The sequence below is a fragment of the Eptesicus fuscus genome, chromosome 2, assembly GCF_027574615.1.
Source record: "Eptesicus fuscus isolate TK198812 chromosome 2, DD_ASM_mEF_20220401, whole genome shotgun sequence".
Lineage (NCBI taxonomy): Eukaryota > Metazoa > Chordata > Mammalia > Chiroptera > Vespertilionidae > Eptesicus > Eptesicus fuscus.
Window position 1 is genome coordinate 8,998,957 of NC_072474.1, and position 23,301 is coordinate 9,022,257.

The 23,301-nt window shown below is 38.8% G+C and overlaps 1 protein-coding gene across 2 annotated transcripts in view; it reads right to left on the reverse strand.

Annotated features, from left to right (window-relative positions):
* The window catches only part of FANCM (FA complementation group M), a 78,267-nt gene that overhangs the window by 50,123 nt on the left and 4,843 nt on the right, over positions 1 to 23,301 (reverse strand). The window contains exons 3-8 of one of the 2 annotated variants that reach the window (XM_054725420.1): positions 14,805 to 14,882; positions 9,804 to 9,962; positions 5,501 to 5,632; positions 2,671 to 2,803; positions 2,235 to 2,360; positions 1,622 to 1,702 (exon numbers count right to left, since the gene is read on the reverse strand). In XM_054725420.1, the coding sequence (XP_054581395.1) occupies positions 1,622 to 1,702; positions 2,235 to 2,360; positions 2,671 to 2,803; positions 5,501 to 5,632; positions 9,804 to 9,962; positions 14,805 to 14,882 (709 nt within the window). The remainder of the gene's footprint in view (positions 1 to 1,621; positions 1,703 to 2,234; positions 2,361 to 2,670; positions 2,804 to 5,500; positions 5,633 to 9,803; positions 9,963 to 14,804; positions 14,883 to 23,301) is intronic. The other variant, XM_054725425.1, reaches the window with a different exon arrangement.

Below are 23,301 nucleotides of genomic sequence, written 5' to 3' on the forward strand. Positions count from 1 at the left end.
GTGTTTAACACCCCCTCCCCTGTCCCCTGAAAATTTGAGAGTCAAGTTGCTGACATGATAGCTCATCACCACCTAATGCTTCAGTGTGTAAATTCTACAAACAAGGATATTATTTTATGTAAAGACAATAAACCATGAAAATTAGAAAATTAACTCTGACACATTATTATTATCTAATTTACAGACCTTATTTAAGTGTTGCCAATAGTCTTGATAACGTTGACAGAAAAAGGCACCAATTGCCAATAGCTATTTCAATGCAACACCTATCTCCTTCAACTGGTTGCAGCCTGCCTTTCTGTCTTCATTCCACTGAAGCTCCTGTACTAAAGTCATCAATAACTTTCATATTGCCAAATTCAATGGACACTTTTTGGTTTATCTGACCATACCTCTCAGCGTTAACACAGGCCACTCGTTCCTACTGAAACAGTGTCTTCTCTCAGCTTGTCTGACACTCTAGTTGTCTGGTTTCTCAATCTTCTTTGTGGCTTTTTTTCATATGAACTCTAACTATAGTTACTCTTCAGGACTACATTCTGGACCCTCTCTTACCTCTAAACTGTATTCCTGGTTATGTCATCATATCCATTCCTGAAACTTTAAATACAGCCTTTATGCTGATGACTCCAAAATTTATTCATGTAAGTGTAAACAGATAAAAATAGCCCAGACGATTCTCCTGAGACCCAGATTCACTTATCCAATGCCTACACATCTCTATTTAGATGTCTCAGAAGCATCCTAACAAGTTTGCTTATCTACCCCCCACCACTATGATTCCTTTTTTTCCTTATACCCTATGTCCAATCCATCAACAAATACTGTTGGCTCCAACTTCAAAATATATCTAGAATCTATGACCATTTCTGAGCACCTCCACCTCTATTACCTTGGTACAAGCCACCATCATCTGCTATCATCTTAGACTACTGCAAAAGCCTCCTAACTGGTCAATGTCTATTTTCCATAAAACTACCAGAGTGATCTTTTAAAAATGTGAGATCATGTCATTCTGCTGCTCTAAATGCCTCTGTAATGGTTTCACAAAGTACACACATTCATAGAATGGAGTCTGAAATCTTGACTTGGCATACAAGCCTGACGTCTGCGCCTGGCTACTTTTCCAACCTCCTCCTAATACCACTTGTACCTTCATTTCAATACTCCAGCCAAATTGGTTTGTTTATTGATCCTTAATTATACCACACACCTTACTGCCGCAGGGTCTTTGAATCTGCTACTCTCTGCCTGGCATAATCCTCTCTGAGAAATCCACAGAGCTTGCTCCCTCACTTCCATCAGGTAACAGCTCAAACATCACCCTACAGAAGGGCTTTCTCTAACACTCTATATAAAACAGCCTCCTTCGTGACTCTATCTCCTTACCTAGTTCACTTTTCCTTACCATCATATTATATATTGTTTTAGTATTTCACTTATACTGCCCCAGACTCAGGGTTATTTTTCACATACCTTATAGTATTATTCTTAACATTCTCACCTACCCTCCCAAAATTTCAGAGCTTTTTTATATTCATTATCCAGAGAAATTAAAAGACCACCTATTCCATAAGAAATGTTAGCACAATCTAATGTCAGGTTATTAAATATGACATACCATTCCATGACTTGAAGTGTTCAACTACAATTTCTTCTAATTTCTTTAATTTTGGATGACTATAGAAAAATTCTTTTTCTCCTGCAAAATGTAAAAAAACACAAAACAATATCAAAATAATATTTCTGTATTTCTCCATATTCAATTACATCAATGTATTTTAATTATCCTTTTCAAAATGGATTTGTTAAAACTTTAAAGACTCAGTAGCATCTGGATAGCACACAAGTCTTACTGTAAAATAAACTTTGAATTTTTATGAAAATTTCATTCTGAGAGAGAATCTAAAACAGGAATCAGCAACAATGTAGAAAGGAAAAAATAAATATTTAGTTTAGCTATAAATCAGTTTTTGGTAGTTCTAAGAATTTTTTCACTACCAGTAACAACTATTAGCTTCTATTATATATATACTGCTTGTATATTTATCCTGAGTTATTCCTTTTTTTGTATTTTATTTAGTATCTATTTTTTCTACTTATCCAACTTCTATCATTTGGTAGGTCTACTGCTACCAAAATATAACTATAGGTATGTGGAGCAATGAAGCAAAATTTCAAAATTAACCTTGATGAAGAGGAAACAATATACAATTTTAAAAGAAAAACCAGACCTTTCTCGATAGTAGAAGTGCCACTTGCTGAAGTACTACGTGACTGTGCAAACATGCACTCTAGATGGTTATAGAGTTTCATGAAGTCCTCATTTCGGTTAAGTTCATTTTTCACCCGAGTCATTCCTTCAGAAATTAAGAAAAGGTTTTCCCAGTAAGTAAACTTAATAGCAAAATTAATCACTTATTATGTATTTAAAAATTTAATCTTTAGCAATGAAAGCAAGTTTTTCAAATTTAAATATGAAAACCAGAAACTTTTTTTCAGTTCCACATTCACGTATATATTAATGAATGGCTTGTTTCTTTCCAGCAATTTAGCAAAATCAAAGAAGAATAAAACCATTTGTCCATTTCATTGCTTTTTAAAAGTATTTTTAAGTAAACCAAAATGTTCAACTTCAGCCAAAATTATACATGTATTTCTTTAATTTACCTTTAGTTCCATCCATAATTCCACAAAGGAAGAAATATAGTGATCTCATTCCCATTTGCTGCAATAATTCATAACCATGATATAAACTAATACAAAGAGCAAACTCTCCTTCGATTATACCTTGTTGTATTCCCTAGAAAAATAAGCATATATCAAATTTAACCAGAGAAAATAAATGAAGATACATGTTCCACATAGAACTTAATGGTTCTACTAAATGTCATAGGATGGTGCTATGGAAAGGTGCCAATGTATATTCCATGTAACATGTCCCTTCACATTTTTTTCTTTAATTCAACAGGAAACTTAAATTTTAACCCTTTGCACTTGCTTGCTTTTTTCTCGATTCCTTTATTCTACTCGGGATTTAATTTTTTAAATACCCCAGATTTTACAAAGCGCGGCAGTAGAATAAAAAACTGGAGTTTCTTTTCATACAAACTTATTTATTTGGATTTTTTTATATTTCAAATTATCGATACATTCAAAGAGTAATTTTAATCTCGACATCCGAGTGCAAAAGGTTAAAGAGAATAGGTAACTGGGAAACCATTTATCATATAGTGTTTTTCTTTATTTGTAAACTAGAGGCCCAGTGCATGAAATTTGTGCGTTGGGGTGGGGGGGGATCCCCTCAGCCCAGCCTGCTCCCTCTGCTGTCCGGGAACACTTGGGGGATGCCCACCTGCCAGCTTAGGCCCGATATCCCTAAGGATATCGGGCCTAAGCTGGCAGGTGGACATCCCTCTCACAGTCCGGGACCCCTCACTCCTTACCACCCACCTGCAGCAGAAGAGGGAGAGGCTCCCGCCACCACCACTGCACTCGCCAGCCAATGAGCCCAGCTTCTGGCTGAGTGGTACGCCCCCTGTGGGAGCACACTGAACACCAGGGGACAGCTCCTGTGTTGAGCATCTGGCCCCTGGGGGTCAGTGCACGTCATAGCAACCAGTCGTTCTGCTGTTCGGTTGATTTGCATATTAGAGTTTTATTATATAGGATTATTAGCAGTATACAGTATAGTTTCATTCATCTTTCAAAACTATTTAATAAATATCTACTATGTGTCAAGCATTGAACTAAACATTTGGGATACAATGGAAAGTAAGTCAGATTTAGGCCTATCCTCACAAATTTTATAGCATCAGAATAAATAATCAGACTATTTAACACCAAGTATACATGCCAAATAACATCTGAAACTGAGGAGACACTCTTATAAGCACATTACTTGTATAAATTCATTTGATCTCGACACCTAGGAAGTAGGTACTACTGTTATGCCCATTTTACAGATGAAGAACCTCATATACATGGTAAGTAATAGAGCCAGCATTTGAATCCAGGGAATTTGGTGCAATGTTCTGGTGCTTGTAACCATGACTCTCAAGGAAAGGGAAGTATACATTCCATATGTGAGCACATAGCAGCAGGTCTATCTTTATAATAAGATCATTTTAAAAGAAGACTATTGAGAATATATTTAATCATTCTCCATTACTAGCTTACATTTTTAGTAGCATTTAACATCAGTGATAAGTCATTGAAAATGTTTCCAGGATAGTGATAAATGCCCTAAAATGGCAGCCTCACCCTGGCTAGTAGCTCAGTTGGTTAGAACATCATCCCAATATGCCAAGGTTGCGGGTTCAATCCCTGGTCAGGGCACATGCAAGAATCAAGCAATGAATGCATAAATAAATGGAACAGCAAATCAATGTTTCTCTCTCGTGTGCTCTCTCTATCTCTAAAATTAACAAATAAAATTTTTTTAAATGATAGCCTAATTGCCTGAATGGGTAAAATCACTTCTCTGTACAACATAAATTGTCCTCAGTAAGATCAGGTTCAACAGTTTTAGATTTACTATTTAAAATTTCAATGAATCTTTATCTCCTAGCAGAAATTTAAAAATATTTTATTAAAGTTGAGTATATTATACTACAATTTCACAGAAAAGGGTCCCTTCATGGTTCCCCAGACACTGTAAAGTCCATATTTCTGGTGTAGCATTGAAAGCTCCTCCCATGTGATCACACCTAGATTAACTATCATCTCTGACTTCTTCAGCCAAATTGGCTTGTTCACAGTCTCCATACCTTCGTTGATTCGCTTCTGATCTTTTGCACAAGAGTTCCTTCTCAGTTCCAAGAATGACTTGGTGCCTTTTTGTACTTGTGAGCATCTCCTGACTTTGGATCTAGCTTGATGGATATCTTCCTACCTGCCTTTTTCTATGAAGATTAGAAATAAAAAGCTTACTGTGATGTTTCTTCCAACCTCCATATCAAGAGTTAAGATAAAATGCTATGGGTCTAAAAGTTAGTTAGGATTTACCCTCTAGCATGGCCCTTTGACCTTGCAAAACAGAAATGAACTAAAAGACCAATGCTTAATTAACTTTTAAGACAAATTTATCTTTCTTTTAATGTATTTTTATTGATTTCAAAGAGGAAGGGAAAGAGAGATAAAAACATCAATGATGAGAAAGAATCATTGATTGGCTGCCTCCTGCACCCCCCCCCCTCCCCAGGGATCAAGTCCACAACCCAGGCATGTGCCAGGACCGGGAATCAAACCATGACCTCCTGGTTCATGGGTCAATGCTCAACCACTGAGCTACACTAGGTGGGCTAAGATACATTTATTGTAATTGAAATCATTAAATCATATTCTTGTTCAATTTTTTCATGCTTTTATAAACTATATAAATCATATCTGAATTTCTGATGAGCTAATATTATATCAAAAAAACAATCATTATTTCCATTTCATTCTGACTCTGAGTCAAAACTTCATCTTTTATCAAAATTTATTTTAAACTACCTACCACAATATTTGCAGGTGGGTTTTTCCTAAATTGATCTCTTGCCAGAATGATCTGGTATTTTGTTAGATTGGGGATATCCCTTCTCATTAAAAGATTCCTCTGAATCAAAGAACTGGCAAATGCTTCCAAAATCTGCAGATTACAAAGAAATTTAGTTAAGTTTCTTTTAAAGTCCTTTTTCCAATATAATCATTTTATCACACACTGAAATAATAATATTAAACTATATATTAAAATCTGTCCTAAATGTTCAAATAGATACAAAAAGATAATGACAAAATTTTAAAGTACATTTGCTTACAATAATGTAAAAATTATAATTTATATAATCACATATAATAAGAATTTAGATAATATCCATATGAGAGTCAACCTTTTATTAGATCCAACTGAAACTAAAAGACATATGTGTTTATCTGTTTATTTTTTAACTTTCTTCCCTTTCTCAGTCTAAGCACAATGAAAAGATGACCTTGATTTCTGTTGTATCTTCAGTGACTAGAACAAGATCTGGCACATAGGAAAAAATTTGTAGACTAGTGACTAAATCAAAATGCTTTTAGTACATTTAATTTCATTTGTTGATTGATTCTTTTAAAAAATATTTATTAAGCATATATTACATATCAGGCATTGTTCTAAATGCTGGGGATATTGTGGCTGAGACTAATGAAATCCCTGTTTTCATAAAGTTCATATACAAAGAAGGGAGGCAAAGAATTAAAAAGTGAACAAAGAAAGTAGAGAATTTCAATTATAGTAAATGCATTTAAGAACCTAAAATACAGTAATGTTATAGAGTTTTTGAGGGGAAAGGAGTCATCATTAAGGAAGGTAGACAATCTCTTTGGAAAGGTAATACTTGACATCTGAATGATGAGGTGTGTCTAGCATGAGAGGTTTTGAGGAGCATTCTAGGGAGAGGAAATAGCAAACAAAAGGTCCTGATAAAGGACTGAACTAAATTCCACAGCAAAAGAAAAAAGAGAAGATGAAGATACACTACAGGCATATGTAATAAACTATATGAATTTTTTAAATTAATTTTACAGAAAGAGAGAGAGAGAGAGAGAGAGAGAGAGAGAGAGAGAGACAATGATTTGTTATTCCACTTATTTATGCATTCATTGATTGATTCTTGAATGTGCCCTGATAGAGGATCAAACCTGAAACCTTGTTGCATCAGGAAGATGCTCTAACCAACTGAGCCACCTGGCCAGGGCCATATAGGCATGTTTTTTTTTGTTGTTTTTTTATATAATATATATATACTAGAGGCCCGGTGCACAAAATTTGTGCACTGGGGGTGGGGGTGGGGGGGCCCCTCAGCCCAGCCTGCACCCTCTCCAATCTGGGATCCCTCTCACAATCCGGGACTGATAGCTCCCAACCGCTCGCCTGCCTGCCTGATTGCCCCTAACCGCTTCTGCCTGCCAGCCTGATCACCCCCTAACCACTCCCCTGCCAGCCTGATTGACGCCTAACTGTTCCCCTGCCAGCCCAATTGCCCCCAACTGCCCTCCCCTGCCAACCCGCCCCCTCCCCCCCCAACTGCCCTCTCCTGCAGGCCTGGTCTCCAACTGCCCTCCCGTGCAGGCCTGGTCGCCCCCAACTGCCCTCCACTGCAGTTTGACTCTGCTCCTGATGTTTGGAGCCTCAGATTCAGATTGCTGGGAACTGGCTGAAATAGCTCTACTGGGGCCATATGTATACACTTTCAATTCTAGCTACTTATCTACTCATTCCTCCTTTCTTCTTAACATGGCTAACCTGAGGTACATCACATACTATTGGTCAGTCACAGGGCCAGCTTAGATCCTAAGAAAGGGGAAATGTATCCTGCCTCTCAATGGAAAGAGTGGCAAAGAAGGCACTTTAATCTATGGTAGTGAAGATATAATTAGCATCTCCTAGGATGATGCTAATTAGGAACTATAGAAATAAAAATGTGTTACCAAAAATTTCTCCCAATGAAAGTGAAAACTGTGTAAGAAGTTTCTCAATAACTATAATATTGACATTTGAGCCAAACAATTCTTTGTTGTTAGGGGTGCTCTACTATTCATTGAAGAAAGTTAAACAGCATTTCTGGCCTCTATAAACTTACTAGACGTCAATAGCAAGTCCACTCCCCATCCACTCCAGATATGACAACCAAAAATGTGTCAAGACATTGCCAAATACAGTAAAGCATCAAACAGATGGTCTGAACTAAATTACAGCAGGAAGGCTGGGGAGTGTTGGGGAGCGGGGAAAGAGATCAACTGTTGGAAGCTGCCCATGGCCTTCACTAGCAGAAAGAGGTGGACAAGGAGTTGGAAGGCTGGTCAACCTAGAGCAGTGATGGCGAACCTATGACACGCGTGTCAGCACTGACGCGTGTAGCCATTTCTGATGACACTCGGCCGCATGCTGAGGATGAAACATTTGCTGCTCCTGAGGATGAAACATTTGCGACTAGAGTCTTGGAGTTAGTTTTTTCCTCAAAGTGACACACTACCCGAGTTATGCTCAGTTTTTTGGCGAAGTTTGACACACCAAGCTCAAAAGGTTGCCCATCACTGACCTAGAGGCTCTGGCGAGAGGGTCAGAGCCATGCACCCACTGTCTAGTTGAGACAAAGGGAGCTGAAGCAACTTCCACCTTTTAGTCTCCTGTAAACCCTTGCTGATGGGCTATCACCGAGCTATTCCTGGAATTGCCTGCCTAAGGGCTATGGGTGGATCCCAAACCTGAATAAAAGGGATCGCAAGGCCAGAGCAATGCGTAGTCCTCTCTTGGGCTTCCGCCTGGCCCCCAATTCCCAAATTAATATTTTCTTGTCTTGTCTGTTTCATTTGCTTATGGCCTCCTCCAGAGCCCGAACCCCGAACCCTGAACACCACGCGGGACGTGGGGGGGGACACTCGCAACTGGCAGCTCAACGTGGGGTACTCGCAATCAACCGAAGGACTTGTATGCATGCATATAAGCACAACCAATGGACACAAGACACTGGGGGGGTGGGATGAGGGCATGTGATGGGGGGTAGGGAAGGCTGGGGGAAAGTCAATGGGGGGGAAAAAAGGAGATATATGTATTACTATGTGTAATACTTTAAATAATAAAATATATATATATATATATATGACATTGCCAAATATTGCCAGATGGGCAAAACTGCCTCCAGTTGAGAATACTATTATATAAGGGATCCACGAGGAAATATAGAAAGTATATTTCCTTACATAGAAACTTCTGATTGAATCTGGATACATGTTAAGGGTGTGTTCACTATGTGAAACATCACTCAGCTGCACACTTGTGTTTTGTGCACTCTGCTGTGTGTGTGTGTGTGTGTGTGTGTGTGTGTGTGTGTGTGTAGCATGGGAGAGTAATACTACAATTAAAAGGCTTACTAAAAAATACAAAACCTGCCGAAACCGGTTTGGCTCAGTGGATAGAGCGTCGGCCTGCGACTGAAAGGTCCCAGGTTCGATTCCGGTCAAGGGCATGTACCTTGGTTGCGGGCACATCCCCAGTGGGGGGTGTGCAAGAGGCAGCTGGTCGATGTTTCTCTCTCATCGATGTTTCTAACTCTCTATCCCTCTCTCTTCCTCACTGTAATAAATCAATAAAATATTTAAAAAAAAAAAATACAAAACCACATAAGGCTATTACTGTCTTTAGAAATAGTCCATCATCCTAGCCAGTTTGGCTCAGTGGACTGAGCATCAGCCTGCGGACTGAAGGGGCCTGGGTTTGATTCCGATCAAGGGCACATGCCCAGGTTGTGGGCTCAATCCCCGGTGGGGGGTGTGTAGGAGGCAGTCGATCAATGATTCTCTCTCATTGATGCTTCTATCTCTCTCTCCCGCTCCCTTCCTCTCTGAAATCAATAAAAATAAATTTTAAAAAAATAGTCAATCATTTTGTATTCTTCTTTAACAGCTTGTCAGTGTATACAAAGAATGGTGCTCTTTTCAAAATTTTTAATTTCAAAGAACTTTCCAACATATTAATTATAAAATGATAACTATATATTCTCAGCTAGATTCCGTTAACTAAAATAATTATATTATCAGTTTATCTACTGAAACCCTGAACTGTGATAAAAATGGCTTACCTGCCCTGGCCAGTGTGGCTCAGTCGGTTGAGCGTCCTTATGTACCCAGTTGGATTCCCGGTCAGGGAACATGTCTGGGTTGTGGGCTCAATCCCCAGTAACGGTGAGCAGGAGGCAGCCAATCATTGTTTCTCTCTCTCCTTTTCTCTTCCTCTCTCTCTAAAATCAACAAAAACATATTTTAAAAACATGGCTTACCTGTACATATGCCTTTTGGATGGCTGCAAGTTCTTCACTAAGGGGAACAACAAGCTTTTCAACACGTCTTTCATGAGAGTATGGCAAAATATCTGGTGAATCTTCAGAACGAAGTTCTATCTGCCCAATTAGTAGGTTAGTAATAACCTGTTGCACAGCCTACACAAAACCAATTAAGTATGATTATAAATTATATTTCATGTTAAATATTTTACTTTGTCACTAAAAGAAATAAAATAGTAAAATTTTGAAGAAAATATTAGAAATTCATATCATTAAATATTTTTTAACTCTAAATACATCATAAATGGCACAACAGGAAAATAAAGCTTTTGAAACATCTTTATTCCACACAGCCCTTCAAGTCAAACATTTAAGAAATAAGAATATTAGTAAATGTCCAACAAGTTAATCAAATAAATTTTGCACTTTCCAAAGGCAGTGATATATCCCATCAATGTTTTTTCGTTTTTTTAAAATATATTTTTATTTATTTCAGAGAGGAAGAGGGGGAGAGAGATAGAAACATCAATGATGAGAGAGAATCAATGATAGGCTGCCTCCTACATGCCCCCCACTGGGGATCGAGCCTGCAACCCAGGCATGTGAGTTTGACCAAGAATCAAACCATGGTTCATAGGTCGACACTCAACCACTGAGCCATGCCAGCTGGGCTCCATCAATGTTTTATAAAAACTCAGACAAGAGCCCTGACCGGTTTGGCTCAGTGGATAGAGTGTCGGCCTGCAGACTGAAAGGTCCCAGGTTCGATTCCGGTCAAGGGCATGTACCTTGGTTGCGGGCACATCCCCAGTGGGAGGTGTGCAGGAGGCAGCTGATTGTTGTTTTTCTCTCATCGATGTTCCTAACTCTCTATCCCTCTCCCTTCATTTCTGTAAAAAATCAATCAAATATATTTTTTTAAAAAGACTCAGACAACGTAAGTTTTACAAACTAAATTCCCCCAAATTATAACAGTCCATTTTAGAACCAAAACTAGAATCCAGATTTCCCTGAATCCTGGCAAATACTTTCCATTGATTTTTGTGAGGGAAAATAGAAGTCTTGTTACGACTAAATCAATTATTAATAAATTAGTGGAATATTTTTTCATTTAAATCAAAATATATGATGTGAATATATTTCTGCGGATAAATTTCATTCACCCAAAGCTCATAAAAGAACTAAATTGTAAAATTAGGGAACTGCAGCAAGAACATAAAGCCTGTTGGTACAACAACTATTATATCATTAGACTATGGTACTGACATTGTGATTGAGAGCTAAGTGAAGGAGCAGGAAGGGATGGGAGAAAGGTGGGAGGGAGGAAGAGAGAGAGAGAGAGAGACAGGGAGAGAGAGAGACAGAGAGAGAGAGAGAGAGAGAGAGAGAGAGAGAGAGAGAGAGAGAGAGGAAGATTCAATCCTGAAAGTATCTAAAAATTAAGAGCTTTTTATAAAAAATTAATGATAATTTTATTTATTTACTTATTTAATTTTTTAATTATGTTTTTATTGATTTCAGATAGGAAGGGAGAGAGAGAGAGAGGTAGAAACATCAGTGATGAGAGAGAATAACTGATTGGCTGCCTCCTGCACACTCCACACTGGGGAACAAGCTCACAACCTGGGCATGTGCCCTGACTGGAATCGAACCATGACCTCTTGGTTCATAGGTCAATGCTCAACCACCCAGCCATGTCAGCTGGGCTACTTATTTAATTTTTTAGAGAAAGGAAAGGAGAGGGAGGCAGGGAGAAAGGAAGGGGGGTAGAGAAAAAGAGGGGGGGGGAAGAGAGAGAGAGAGAGAGAGAGAGAGAGAGAGAGAGAAGAGAGAGAGAAACATCGATGGATTGTCTCCCGAACTCACCCTGACCAGGGTTGAACCTGCAACCTGGGTTTGTACTCTGATTGGGAATCAAACCCGACACCTTTTGGTGTACAGGAGGAGAATCCAACCAACCGAGCCACACCAGTCAGGATTAGAGCTTCTTTAAAAAAATAACACAAAAAACTAGAAAAGCTTAATGGGCTTCGTTTCAGACAAAAAATTCTGGAAGGCAAGAATCACATCTTAATCACCTTTGTATTATCAATACCTGAGCCTAAAAAGGTAGTTTACTACAGTTACAGAGGGTCCACATATATTTAAATCTAGAGTAAATTTATGACCACTTTATAAAAATGAGTAAGACTTTAATATTTTTACCCATTCATTCATTCCTCAAATATTTGAGTAACTCCCACATGGCAGGTATTGAGTTGGTAATAGAGCTATAACCAAGATAAACATAATCCCTACATTCACGTAGCTACTATTTTAGTAGGCAAACGGCAACAAATAAATGAATAAGCAAAAGAATGACAGATTATGATAAATATTAAGAAAATCACATGATAGGGGAACTGGCTTTTTTTTTTTTTAATATATTTTATTGATTTTTTACAGAGAGGAAAGGAGAGGGATAGAGAGTTAGAAACATCGATGAGAGAGAAACATCGATCAGCTGCCTCCTGCACACCCCCCACTGGGGATGTGCCCGCAACCCAGGTTCATGCCCTTGACCGGAATCGAACCTGGGACCCTTCAGTCCGCAGGCCGATGCTCTATCCACTGAGCCAAACCAGTCAGGGCGGAACTGGCTTTTGATGGCTTACAGTGGATCTTTCCAAAAGGATGACAACTAAGCAGAGACTTAAAAGCTCAAGTCTCTACTAAAAATAAGCATAGCCCTAGCTAGTTTGGCTCAGTGGATAGAGCGTCAGCCTGCAGACTGAAGGGTCCTGGGTTCGATTCCGGTCAAGGGCACATGCCTGGGCTGCAGGCTCGACATCCCTCAAGAGGTCCCAGATTGGAGAGGGTGCAGACTGGGCTGAGGGACACCCACCCCCCCCCATGCATGAATTTCATGCACCGGGCCTCTAGTAAAAATATATTAAAAATAAGCATATTTAAATAAAGGGGAGGATAAGAGATAGAACAGGCCCTAGCTGGCTGGACTTAGTGGATAGAGTGTTGACCTGCAAATTGAAGGAGTGTGGGCTCGATCCCCAGTAGGGGGTGTGCAAGAGGCAGCCGATCGATGATTCTCTCTCATCACTGATGTTTCTATCTCTCTCTCCCTCTCCCTTCCTCTCTGAAATCAATAAAAATACATTAAAAAAAAAAAGAGAACAGAAATTTCAAAAAATCACCTATAATAGAAAAAAGTCTTATGGATAGGCAGAGCTTAAAATACCTTAGAAAGTGCCCAAAAGCCAACACAGAAAACCACTCAGTTACTAAAATCAGAATGTCATGGATAGCCCTAGCCGGTTTGGCTCAGTGGATAGAGAGTTGGCCTGCAGACCAAAGGGTCCTGGGTTCAATTTGGGCCAAGGGCACGTACTCTGGTTGCATATTGATATAAAGAACTGAGTTGCCAGAATCGGTTTGGCTCCGTGGATAGAGCGTCAGCCGGCGGACTCAAGGGTCCCAGGTTCGATTCTGGTCAAGGGCATGTACTTTGGTTGTGGGCACATCCCCAGTAGGAGGTGTGCAGGAGGCAAGTGATTGATGTTTCTCTCTCATCGATGTTTCTAACTCTCTCTCCCTCTCCCTTCCTCTCTGTAAAAAAATCAATAAAATATATATTTTTTAAAAAGAACCGAGTTAATAAATAAATGGGGGAAAAGATAGCTCTTCGTTACAGAAGACTAAGAATTCAAATTAACAAATTTAAAAGAAATGAGGGAAAGAAGAAACGATGATTAGGCAAACACCATTGAAATAACTGCTATAGGCAAGAACCATCATTGGATGCTAAAACTGAATATTTACATAGTCTCAAAATATCTCCCCCACAACATACTTATTAGTTACAAAGAGAAAAACAATACAGTCTATCCTCTGGGAATACTGCATCCAAGGATCAAAAATATCAAAAAAAGAAATGTTACATTGTTGCTAAAATGGACTATGCAGTTAGGCCTAAAATGACTGCATCAGTACTGAATATGTACACTTTTTCTTCTTGTCATTAGTCCCTAAACTATACAGGTATAACAACTATTTGCATAGCATTTACATTGTATTAGGTATTATAACTAATCCACAGATGATGTAAAGTATACAAGAGGATGTGCATAGATTATATGAGCATCTGTGGATTTTGGTATCCATAGGGTCCTGGAACCAATCCCCTGAGGATACCAAGGGACCCTCCCCCAGGTACGAATTTCGTGCACCAGGCCTCTAGTCTTAACCAAATCAGGATTAACAGCACCAGCAATAAAACTAATCAACATCATGTATTCTCAGATACATGAGAAAGATATCCCTTCTGGGATATCCTTGCCAAAAATGCCTAACCTCACTCCAATCATGAGAAAATATCAACCAAACCTAAATTGAGGAACATTCTACAAAATAATGGTACCCACTCTTCAAAAGTATCGTGAAAAACAAGAAAAGGTCATGGAAGACAAAAAAGACTGAGGAACTGTCAAAGACGAAAGTCAAAGGAGACATGGCAACTAAATACAATGGGATCCTGAACTGGACCCTGGAACAAAAAAGGATACTGGTTGAAAAACTGGCAAAATTCAGTAAGGTCTGCAGATTAGTTACTAGTATTGTACCAATGTCAATTTCCTGGTTTTGATAATTTTACAATGGTCATATAATATGTTAACATTTGGGGAAGATGGGCAAAGGATACACAGAGACTTCACATTTGCAAATATCCTAAAATTCTAAAGTTACAGTATTTCAAAATAAAACTTTTTAAAAAAAACTGAAAACTAACAATTTAACAAATGGCTTTAGGTGATTCTTATGCACACTGAAGTCTGAAAACTACCAATGTAGAAAAACTTCTGTAAGCAGAAAAAAAGGGAGGCATGTTATAGGAATGTTGTAGTCCTAATGTCAAATTAAATACTAGAAGGAAAAACTGATGTGGCCACATACAAAAGTTCTTATTTTCATAAATTTTAATAAATGAAAAGACATTTTACTTACCTTTATATCACTACCTGGTGTGGCACTAAGAGCCAAGATTCTAAAGTGATTTGTATATTTGATTAGTTCTCGTACAACCTTAAAAAACAAAAAACAAACAAAAAAACAACTCTTTAATCTAATCATCCAGTACAAAAAATAACAATGATTCTGTTAAATAAACCATTATATATTACATTATCATTATTTCTTTATTTAGAGTACTGATGGTCTAGTGCCGTGGTTGGCAAACTGCGGCTCGTGAGCCACATGCGGCTCTTTGGCCCCTTGAGTGTGGCTCTTCCACAAAATACCACGGCCTGGGCGAGTCTATTTTGAAGATGTGGCATTAGAAGAAGTTTAAGTTTAAAAAATTTGGCTCTCAAAAGAAATTTCAATCGTTGTACTGTTGATATTTGGCTCTGTGGACTAATGAGTTTGCCAACCACTGGTCTAGTGGATGGAACTATTATTAATAATATTATCCAAAGAGCAAATAATTTAGGTTTATACTCTACACCAATCAAAAACTTTAGAGTTTCTTCTATATATAAAGCTACCTACTACACTAGCAAATGGAAGAAGAGAGAGTCTGTTCTCCATTGCTTGGGCCACAGTCTAGCCTTGCAGCTATATGCATATGCACACTTACCAGATTAAGGTAAATCATAACATAAAATGAAAAAAATATTTTAGAATTTTAAAGAACTTAGACTATATATTGAAGGCTCGCAATTTTTAAATTAAATCTATACTAATAAAAGGGTAATATGCTAATTAGACTGGGAGACCTTCCAGGAGAACTTCCGGACATTCTTCTAGACAAAGCCAGGGTGGTGGGGCCGAGGTAGAGGTGGTTAGAGGCCAAGAGGGGAGGGCAGTTGTGGGTGATCAGGCCAGGATGGGACCGCAGTTGTGGGTGTTCAGGCTGGTGGGGGGCGGGGTCGTTGGGGGTAAGCAGACCAGTAGGGAGGCCAGTTGGGGGCAAGCAGGCCATCAGTGGGGGTCAGTTGGAGGTGTGATCAGGACAGCAGGGGAGGCAGTTTGGAGTGAGCAGGCCAGCAGGGGGGCAGTTGGGGGCGAGCAGGCCAGTGGGGAGGGGAGGTAGGGGCGAGCAGGTCAGCACCGGGGGCAGTTGGGGGTGAGCACACTGGCCCGGGGGGCAGTTGGGAGTGAGCACACTGGCATGGGGGCAGTTGGGGGCAAGCAGGCCAGCAGGCAGAGTGGTTAGGGGCAATCAGGCAGGCAGGCAGATAGGTGAGCGGTTAGGAGCCAGCAGTCCCAGATTGCGAGAGGGATGTCCGACTGCTGGTTTAGGCCCGATCCCTGTAAACTGGAAGTAGGACATCCTTTGAGGGGTCCCAGATTGGAGAGGAACACCCGCCCACCCTGTGCATGAATTTCATGCACTGGGCCACTAGTTTATTCATAAAAGAATAAAGTGCCCTGGCCAGGTGCTAAATGGTTAGGGTGTTGTTTGGTACACCAAAATGCTGCGGGTTCGATTCCCAGTTGGGGCCTGTACAAGAGGCAGCTGGTTGATGGTTCTCTCTCACATCAATGTTTCTCTCTCTCTCTCTCTCTCTCTCTCTCTCTCTCTCTCAAAATCCTTGGGTGAGGAATAATTTAAAAAAAATAATAATAAGGCTAATTTGGGGTAATTTTAAAAATTGAACTTTCCTTTTAAATCCTAAAACATTTTCTCAGTGGAATCAAAGCAACATTCTAAACTCTGCAGTTTAAATTCAACACCACTTCTGGTATGATTATTATTGGGTAATTTGTCAGAATCCCATATTCCCCTTCACACTAGTTCTCAATACCAGGAAGAAGGACCCTTATAGTCAGTTGCAGAAATAGCTCTTAGAGTCCCACAATAGCTCTGGAAACAGTAAAATTAGATTATCTAAAACATACTTTATTTCAACCTATGTCAAGGATTAATTCAATGACACACTGAATCTTGATTAATACTCAAAAAACATTACTTCTGGAGTTTTTTTTTTTAATGATACAGAATACATATAAAGATACAGAGTTATACTTAATGGAGACTTAAATATAATTGTTCTAATTAAAACCTGATGTAAGGAAGAAAAAGAAATAAAATAAAAATAAATAAAAACTGGTTTAAGACAAAATGTCCCTAATACATGACTTTACTCCAGGAGGAATTCTCAAGCATTTGCAGAAGAGGAAATGGTATGATGTTTATAACCCTGGACATTCTAGGAGCTACATTCTTCACTGAGCTGATGTGCCTGTTAGAACCTATATCTGAAATATTCAACATAGCATAAACTCTCAGGGCTGTTGCGTATTAATGAAATAAATGCAATGTCTCACTGAACTCAATAAAAGCATACACCTTGTAGTTTAAAAAAGAAATCACCTAATGCCTAGAAATTGTTTTTAAATAAATGAGTTAGAGGTGCTAAATATAATCTAAATCTACAAAATCAATTTCAGTTAGAATAAAAATTTGTACATGCCCCTTTTAAGCAGAAACCATAACACATTTGGGTATTAATTTAACATGGAAAAATACAAATAAAAAAATATATATCCATTTCCTGGCTAAGATCAACTATAAGAAAGATGAGAGAGCCCTCACCCCTGGCTTCTGTTCACACAGCTCCAGTTCACTCTGCCCTCCCTCTGCCAGAGCCCAAGATATCTGGGAGTGTGATTGCTGGTACATATGACAGGCATCTGATTAAGTCTCCAGAAACTTTCAAGTGATGATTAATTCTGCCAGGGAGGGCAAAGCAGCCATCTCTGAGTGTATCTACCACATCCTATGGGGCAGACAGAATTCACCATCAGCTCTAAAAGAAAACGCCAGCAAGGAGAGAGAGAACTACATAACCAGACATCCGGAGAAGAGAGATTATGGGGAGACAAAGAAACTGCCCGCATATGAAAGAAAAGCAGGCATCACCAGAAAAGGAAATAAATGAAATGGAGGCAAGCAACCTCTCAGAGAAAGAATTCAGAGAAATGGTCATAAGGTGGATGAAAAGAATGGAAGACAAATTCAACAATATGTGTAAAAACCAAGAGGAAATGAAGAAGAACCAAGAAGAAATGAAAACTGACATCACTGCTGTAAAGAACTCAATAGAAAGCATCAGCAGTAGACTAGAAGAAGCAGAGGACCGTATCAGTGAGCTAGAAGACAAGGTAGGAAAAAATACCCAAGTAGAGCAGCTTCTAGGAAAAAAAAAAATTAAAAAGCAGGAGGAAAGCCTAAGGGAACTTTGGGACAACACAAAACAAAACAACACCCGCATAATAGGGGTACAAGAAGAAGAGGAAACTGAGCAAGGAATAGAAAACCTGTTTGAGGAAATAATGACAGAAAACTTCCCTGATATAGGGAAGAAAAAACCCCACACAAATACAAGAAGTTCACAGAGTCCCAAACAAAATGAACCCCAAAAGACCGACACCAAGGCACATCATAATTAAATTGGCAAACACCAATGACAAAGTAAGAATCTTAAAAGCAGCCAGAGAGAGACAGAAAGTTACCTACAAAGGACCCCCCCCCCCCCCATCAGACTAGCAACTGGTTTCTCAACAGAAACACATCAGGCCAAAATGGAATGGAATGAAATATACAAATTCATGCAAAGGAAGGGTCTGAATCCAAGAATACTGTACCCAGCAAGGCTATCAATCAAAATTGAGAGTGAAATCAGGAGCTTCACAGACAAAAAAGGACTAAGGGAGTTTATTACCACCAAACCAGCAATGCAAGAAATGCTAAAGGGTCTGCTGTAAAAAGAAGAAATAGAAAGCGAAGAAGGAATGCAGGGGTAAAGAATAAAAATGGCGACAACAAGTACCTATCAATAATAACTTTAAATGTAAGTGGATTAAATGCCCCAATCAAAAGATATAGGGTAAAGGATTGGATAAGAAAACATGACCCATATATCTGTTGTCTACAAGAAACCCACCTCAGAAAAAAAGACGCACACAGACTGAGGGTGAAGGGATAGAAAAAGGTTTTTCAGGCGAATGGAAATGAAAGAAAAGCTGGGGTAGCAATACTTATAGCTGACAAATTAGATCTCAAAGTGAAGGACATAAAAAGAGATAAGGAAGGCCACTTCATAATACTAAAGGGAGAAATCCAACAAGAAGAAATAACTCTGGTAAACATATACGCACCCAATACAGGAGCACCCAAATACATAAAAAAAAACTCCTGGAGGATATCAAGGGAGAGATTGACAGTAATACAATCATAGTAGGAGACTTTAATACCCCACTATAACCATTGGACAAGTCTTCTAAACAAAAAATCAGCAAAGAAACATCAATCCTAAATGACTCACTAGAACAGATGGAATTAATTGACATCTTCAGAACATTTCACCCCAAAGCCACAGAATATACATTCTTCTCAAGTGAACATGGGTCATTTTCAAAGATAGACCATATATAGGGTCACAGGCAAAGTCTCTTCAAATTCAAGAAGATAGAAATCATATCAAGCATCCTCTCAGATCACAGTGGCATAAAACTGGAAATCAACTACAATAAAAACAATCCAAAAAAATCAAACACATGGAGACTAAACAGCATGCTATTAAACAAGGACTTGGTTACCAGAGAGATCAAAGAAGAAATAAAAAACATCATGGCAACAGATGACAATGAAAACACAACAATCCAAAATCTATGGGACACAGTGAAAGCAGTCTTGGGAGGGAAGTTCATAGCTCTACAAGCCTACTGCAAAAAACAAGAAACAATGGTAATAAACTACCTAACCCTACAACTCAAGAGTTAGAAAGAGAGCAACAAGAAAAGCCCAGTGTAAGCAAAAGGAAGGAAATAATAAATATCAGAGCGGAGATAAATGACATAAAGACCAAAAAAAAAACACAAAACAGTACAAAAGATCAACAAAACCAAGAGCTGGTTCCTTGAAAGGATAAACAAGATTGATGAACCTCTAGCCAGGCTCACCAAGAAGCAAAGAGAGAGGACCTAAATAAACAAAATCAGAAATGAAAGAGGAGAAATACAAACAGACCCCACCTGAAATACAAAGTATTGTTAAAAAATACTATGAACAACTCTACTCCAACAAACTGAACAACCTGGAGGAAATGGACATATTCCTAGAAAAAACAACCTTCCAAAACTCAATCAGGAAGAATCTAAACATCTCAATAGGCCAATAACTATGGAAGAAATTGAAGCAGTCATCAAAAAGCTTCCAGCAAACAAAAGCCTGGGGCCAGATGGCTTCACGGGGGAGTTTTACCAAACATTCAAAGAAGAACTAAAACCCATCCTCCTCAGACTATTCAAAAAATTCAAGAGGAAGGAACACTTCCAAGCTCCTTGTATGAAGCCAGCATCACCCTAATACCAAAACCAGATAAAGATAACACAATGAAGAGAATTACAGGCGAATATCCCTCATGAACATAGATGCCAAAATCCTCAACAAAATTCTAGCAAATCGGATTCCAGCAGTACATCAGAAAGATCATACACCATGACCAAGTAGGATTTATCCCAGGGATGCGAGGATGGTACAATATCCACAAATCAATAAACGTGATACATCACAAAAACAAATTGAGAGATAAAAACCACAGTCATATCAATTGATGCAGAAAAAGCATGACAAAATCCAACACCCTTTCTTGATAAAAACTCTCAGCAAGGTGGGAATAGAAGGATCATACCTCAACATAATAAAAGCCATATATGACAAACCCACAGCCAACATCATACTCAATGGGCAAAAACTAAAACCATTTCCCCTAACAACAGGAACAAGACAGGGATGCCCATTCTCAGCACTCCTGTTCGACATAGTACTGCAAGTACTAGCCATTGCGATCAGACGAGAAGAAGAAATAAAAGGCATCCAAATTGGAAAAGAAGAAGTAAAGCTGTCCTTATTTACAGATGACATGATATTGTACATAAAAAACCCTCAAGACTCCATCAAAAAACTATTAGACTTAATAAATGAATTCGGCTATGTAGCAGGATACAAAATTAACACCAAGAAATCTATGGCATTTCTATACACCAATAGTGAACTTACAGAAAGAGAGACTAAAAAAGCAATCCCATTTACCATAGCACCAAAAAAATTAAGATACCTAGGAATAAACTTAACTAAGGAGGTAAAAGACCTATACACGGAAAACTACAGGACACTGAAAAAAGAGATAGAGGAAGACGTAAACAGATAGAAGAACATACCATGTTCATGGATTGATAGAATCAACATCATTAAAATGTCCATACTACCCAACGCAATCTATAGATTCAATGTACTCCCCATTAAAATACCAACAGCATATTTCACAGACCTAGAAAGAACTCTCCAAAAATTCATCTGGAATAAAAAAAGACCCCGAATAGCCACAACAATCCTGAGAAAGAAGAACAAAGTAGGTGGGATCTCAATACCAGATTTTAAGCTGTATTACAAGGCCACTGTTCTCAAAACAGTCTGGTACTGGCACAAGAACAGACATATAGACCAATGGAATAGAATAGAGAACCCAGATATCAACCCAAACCACTATGTTCAATTAATATTTGACAAAGAAGGCAAGAACATACAGTGGAGTCAAGACAGTCTCTTCAATAATTGGTGTTGGGAAAATTGGACAGATACATGCAAAAAAATGAAACTAGACCACCAACTTACACCATACACAAAAATTAACTCAAAATGGATAAAGGACTTAAGCATAAGACGAGAAACCATAAAAATACTAGAGGAATCCACAGGCAGAGAAATCTCAGACATATGCCGAAGCAATTTCTTCACCGATACTGCTCCTAGGGCAATGGAAGCTAAAGAGAAAATAAACAAATGGGACTACATCAAAATAAAAAGCTTTTCCACAGCAAAAGAAACCATCAACAAAACAATAAGAAAGCCCACTGTATGGGAGAACATATTTGCAAATGTTATCACTGATAAAGGTTTAATCTCCAACATCTACAGGGAACTTATACAAGTTAATAAAAGGAAGATAAATGATCCAATAAAAAAATGGGCAATGGACCTAAATAGAATCTTTTCAAAAGAAGACAGAAGGAAGGCCAAGAGACGTATGAAAACATGCTCAAAGTCACTAATTATCTGAGAGATGTAAATCAAAACGACAATGTGGTACCATTTCACACCTATCAGAATGGCAATAATCAACAAACAAAAAGTGCTGGCGAGGATGCGGAGAAAAAGGAACCCTCATGCACTGCTGGTGGGAATGCAGACTAGTGCAGCCACTGTGGAGAACAGTATGGAGTTTCCTCAAAAAACTAAAAATGGAACTCCCATTTGACCCAGTAATACCACTTCTAGGAATATATCCCAAGAAACTAGAAACACCAGTCAGAAAGGATATATGCACCCCTATGTTCATAGCAGCACAATTCACCATAGCTAAGATTTGGAAACAGCCTAAATGCCCATCAGCAGATGAGTGGATTAGAAAACTGTGGTACATCTACACAATGGATTACTATGCTGCTATAAAAAAGAAGGAATTCTTACCATTTGCAGCAGCATGGATGGACCTGGAGAGCATTATGTTCAGTGAAATAAGCCAGGCAATAAAAGAAAAATACCACATGATCTCACTCATTTATGAAAAATAAAGAACATTATAACCTGATGAACAAAAATATAGATACAGAGGCAGTAAAGCACCGATCAGACTGTCAAATTACAGCGGGAAAGCTGGGGAGTGTTGGGGAGGCGGGGAAAGAGATCAACCAAAGGACTTGTATGCATGCATATAAGCACAACCAATGGACACAAGACACTGCGGGTGGTGGGATGAGGGCATGCGACAGGCAGTAGGGAAGGCTGGGGGAAGGTCAATGGGGAAAAAAAAGAAGATATATGTACTACTATATGCAATACTTTAAAAAAGAAAAATAAATTAAAAAAAGAAAAAAAAAATTATAAGAAAGATGAGCCCAGCTGGTGTGGCTCAGTGGTTGAACATCAACCTATGAACCAGGAGATCCCGGTTCAATTCCTGGTCAGGGCACATGCCTCAGTTTCAGGCTCAGTCCCCAGTGGAGGCATGCAGGAGGCAGCCGATTAATGATTCTCATTATTGATGTTTCTTTCTCACTCCCTCTCCCTTCATCTCTAAAATCAATAAAATAATTTTTTAAAAAAGGAAGCTGACAATTCTCCAAAAGATTATACAGATATAGAATATAATAACACTTAAAAAGTCCCCAATGAGCCCTGGCCGGTATCGCTCAGTGGTTAGAGTGTCAGCCAGCAGACTGAAGGATGGCTGATTCAATTCCTAGTCAAGGCATTTACCTGAGTTGCAGGTTCAATGATTGATCCCCAGCAAGGCTGGGTGCGTGTGGGAGGCAACAAATCTATGTTTCTCTTTCACATCAATGTTTCTCTCTTTCTCTATCTCCTCCCCACCCCACCCTCCTTCCACTTGCTCTAAAATCAATGGAAAAAATATCCTCAGGAGAGGATTAATAA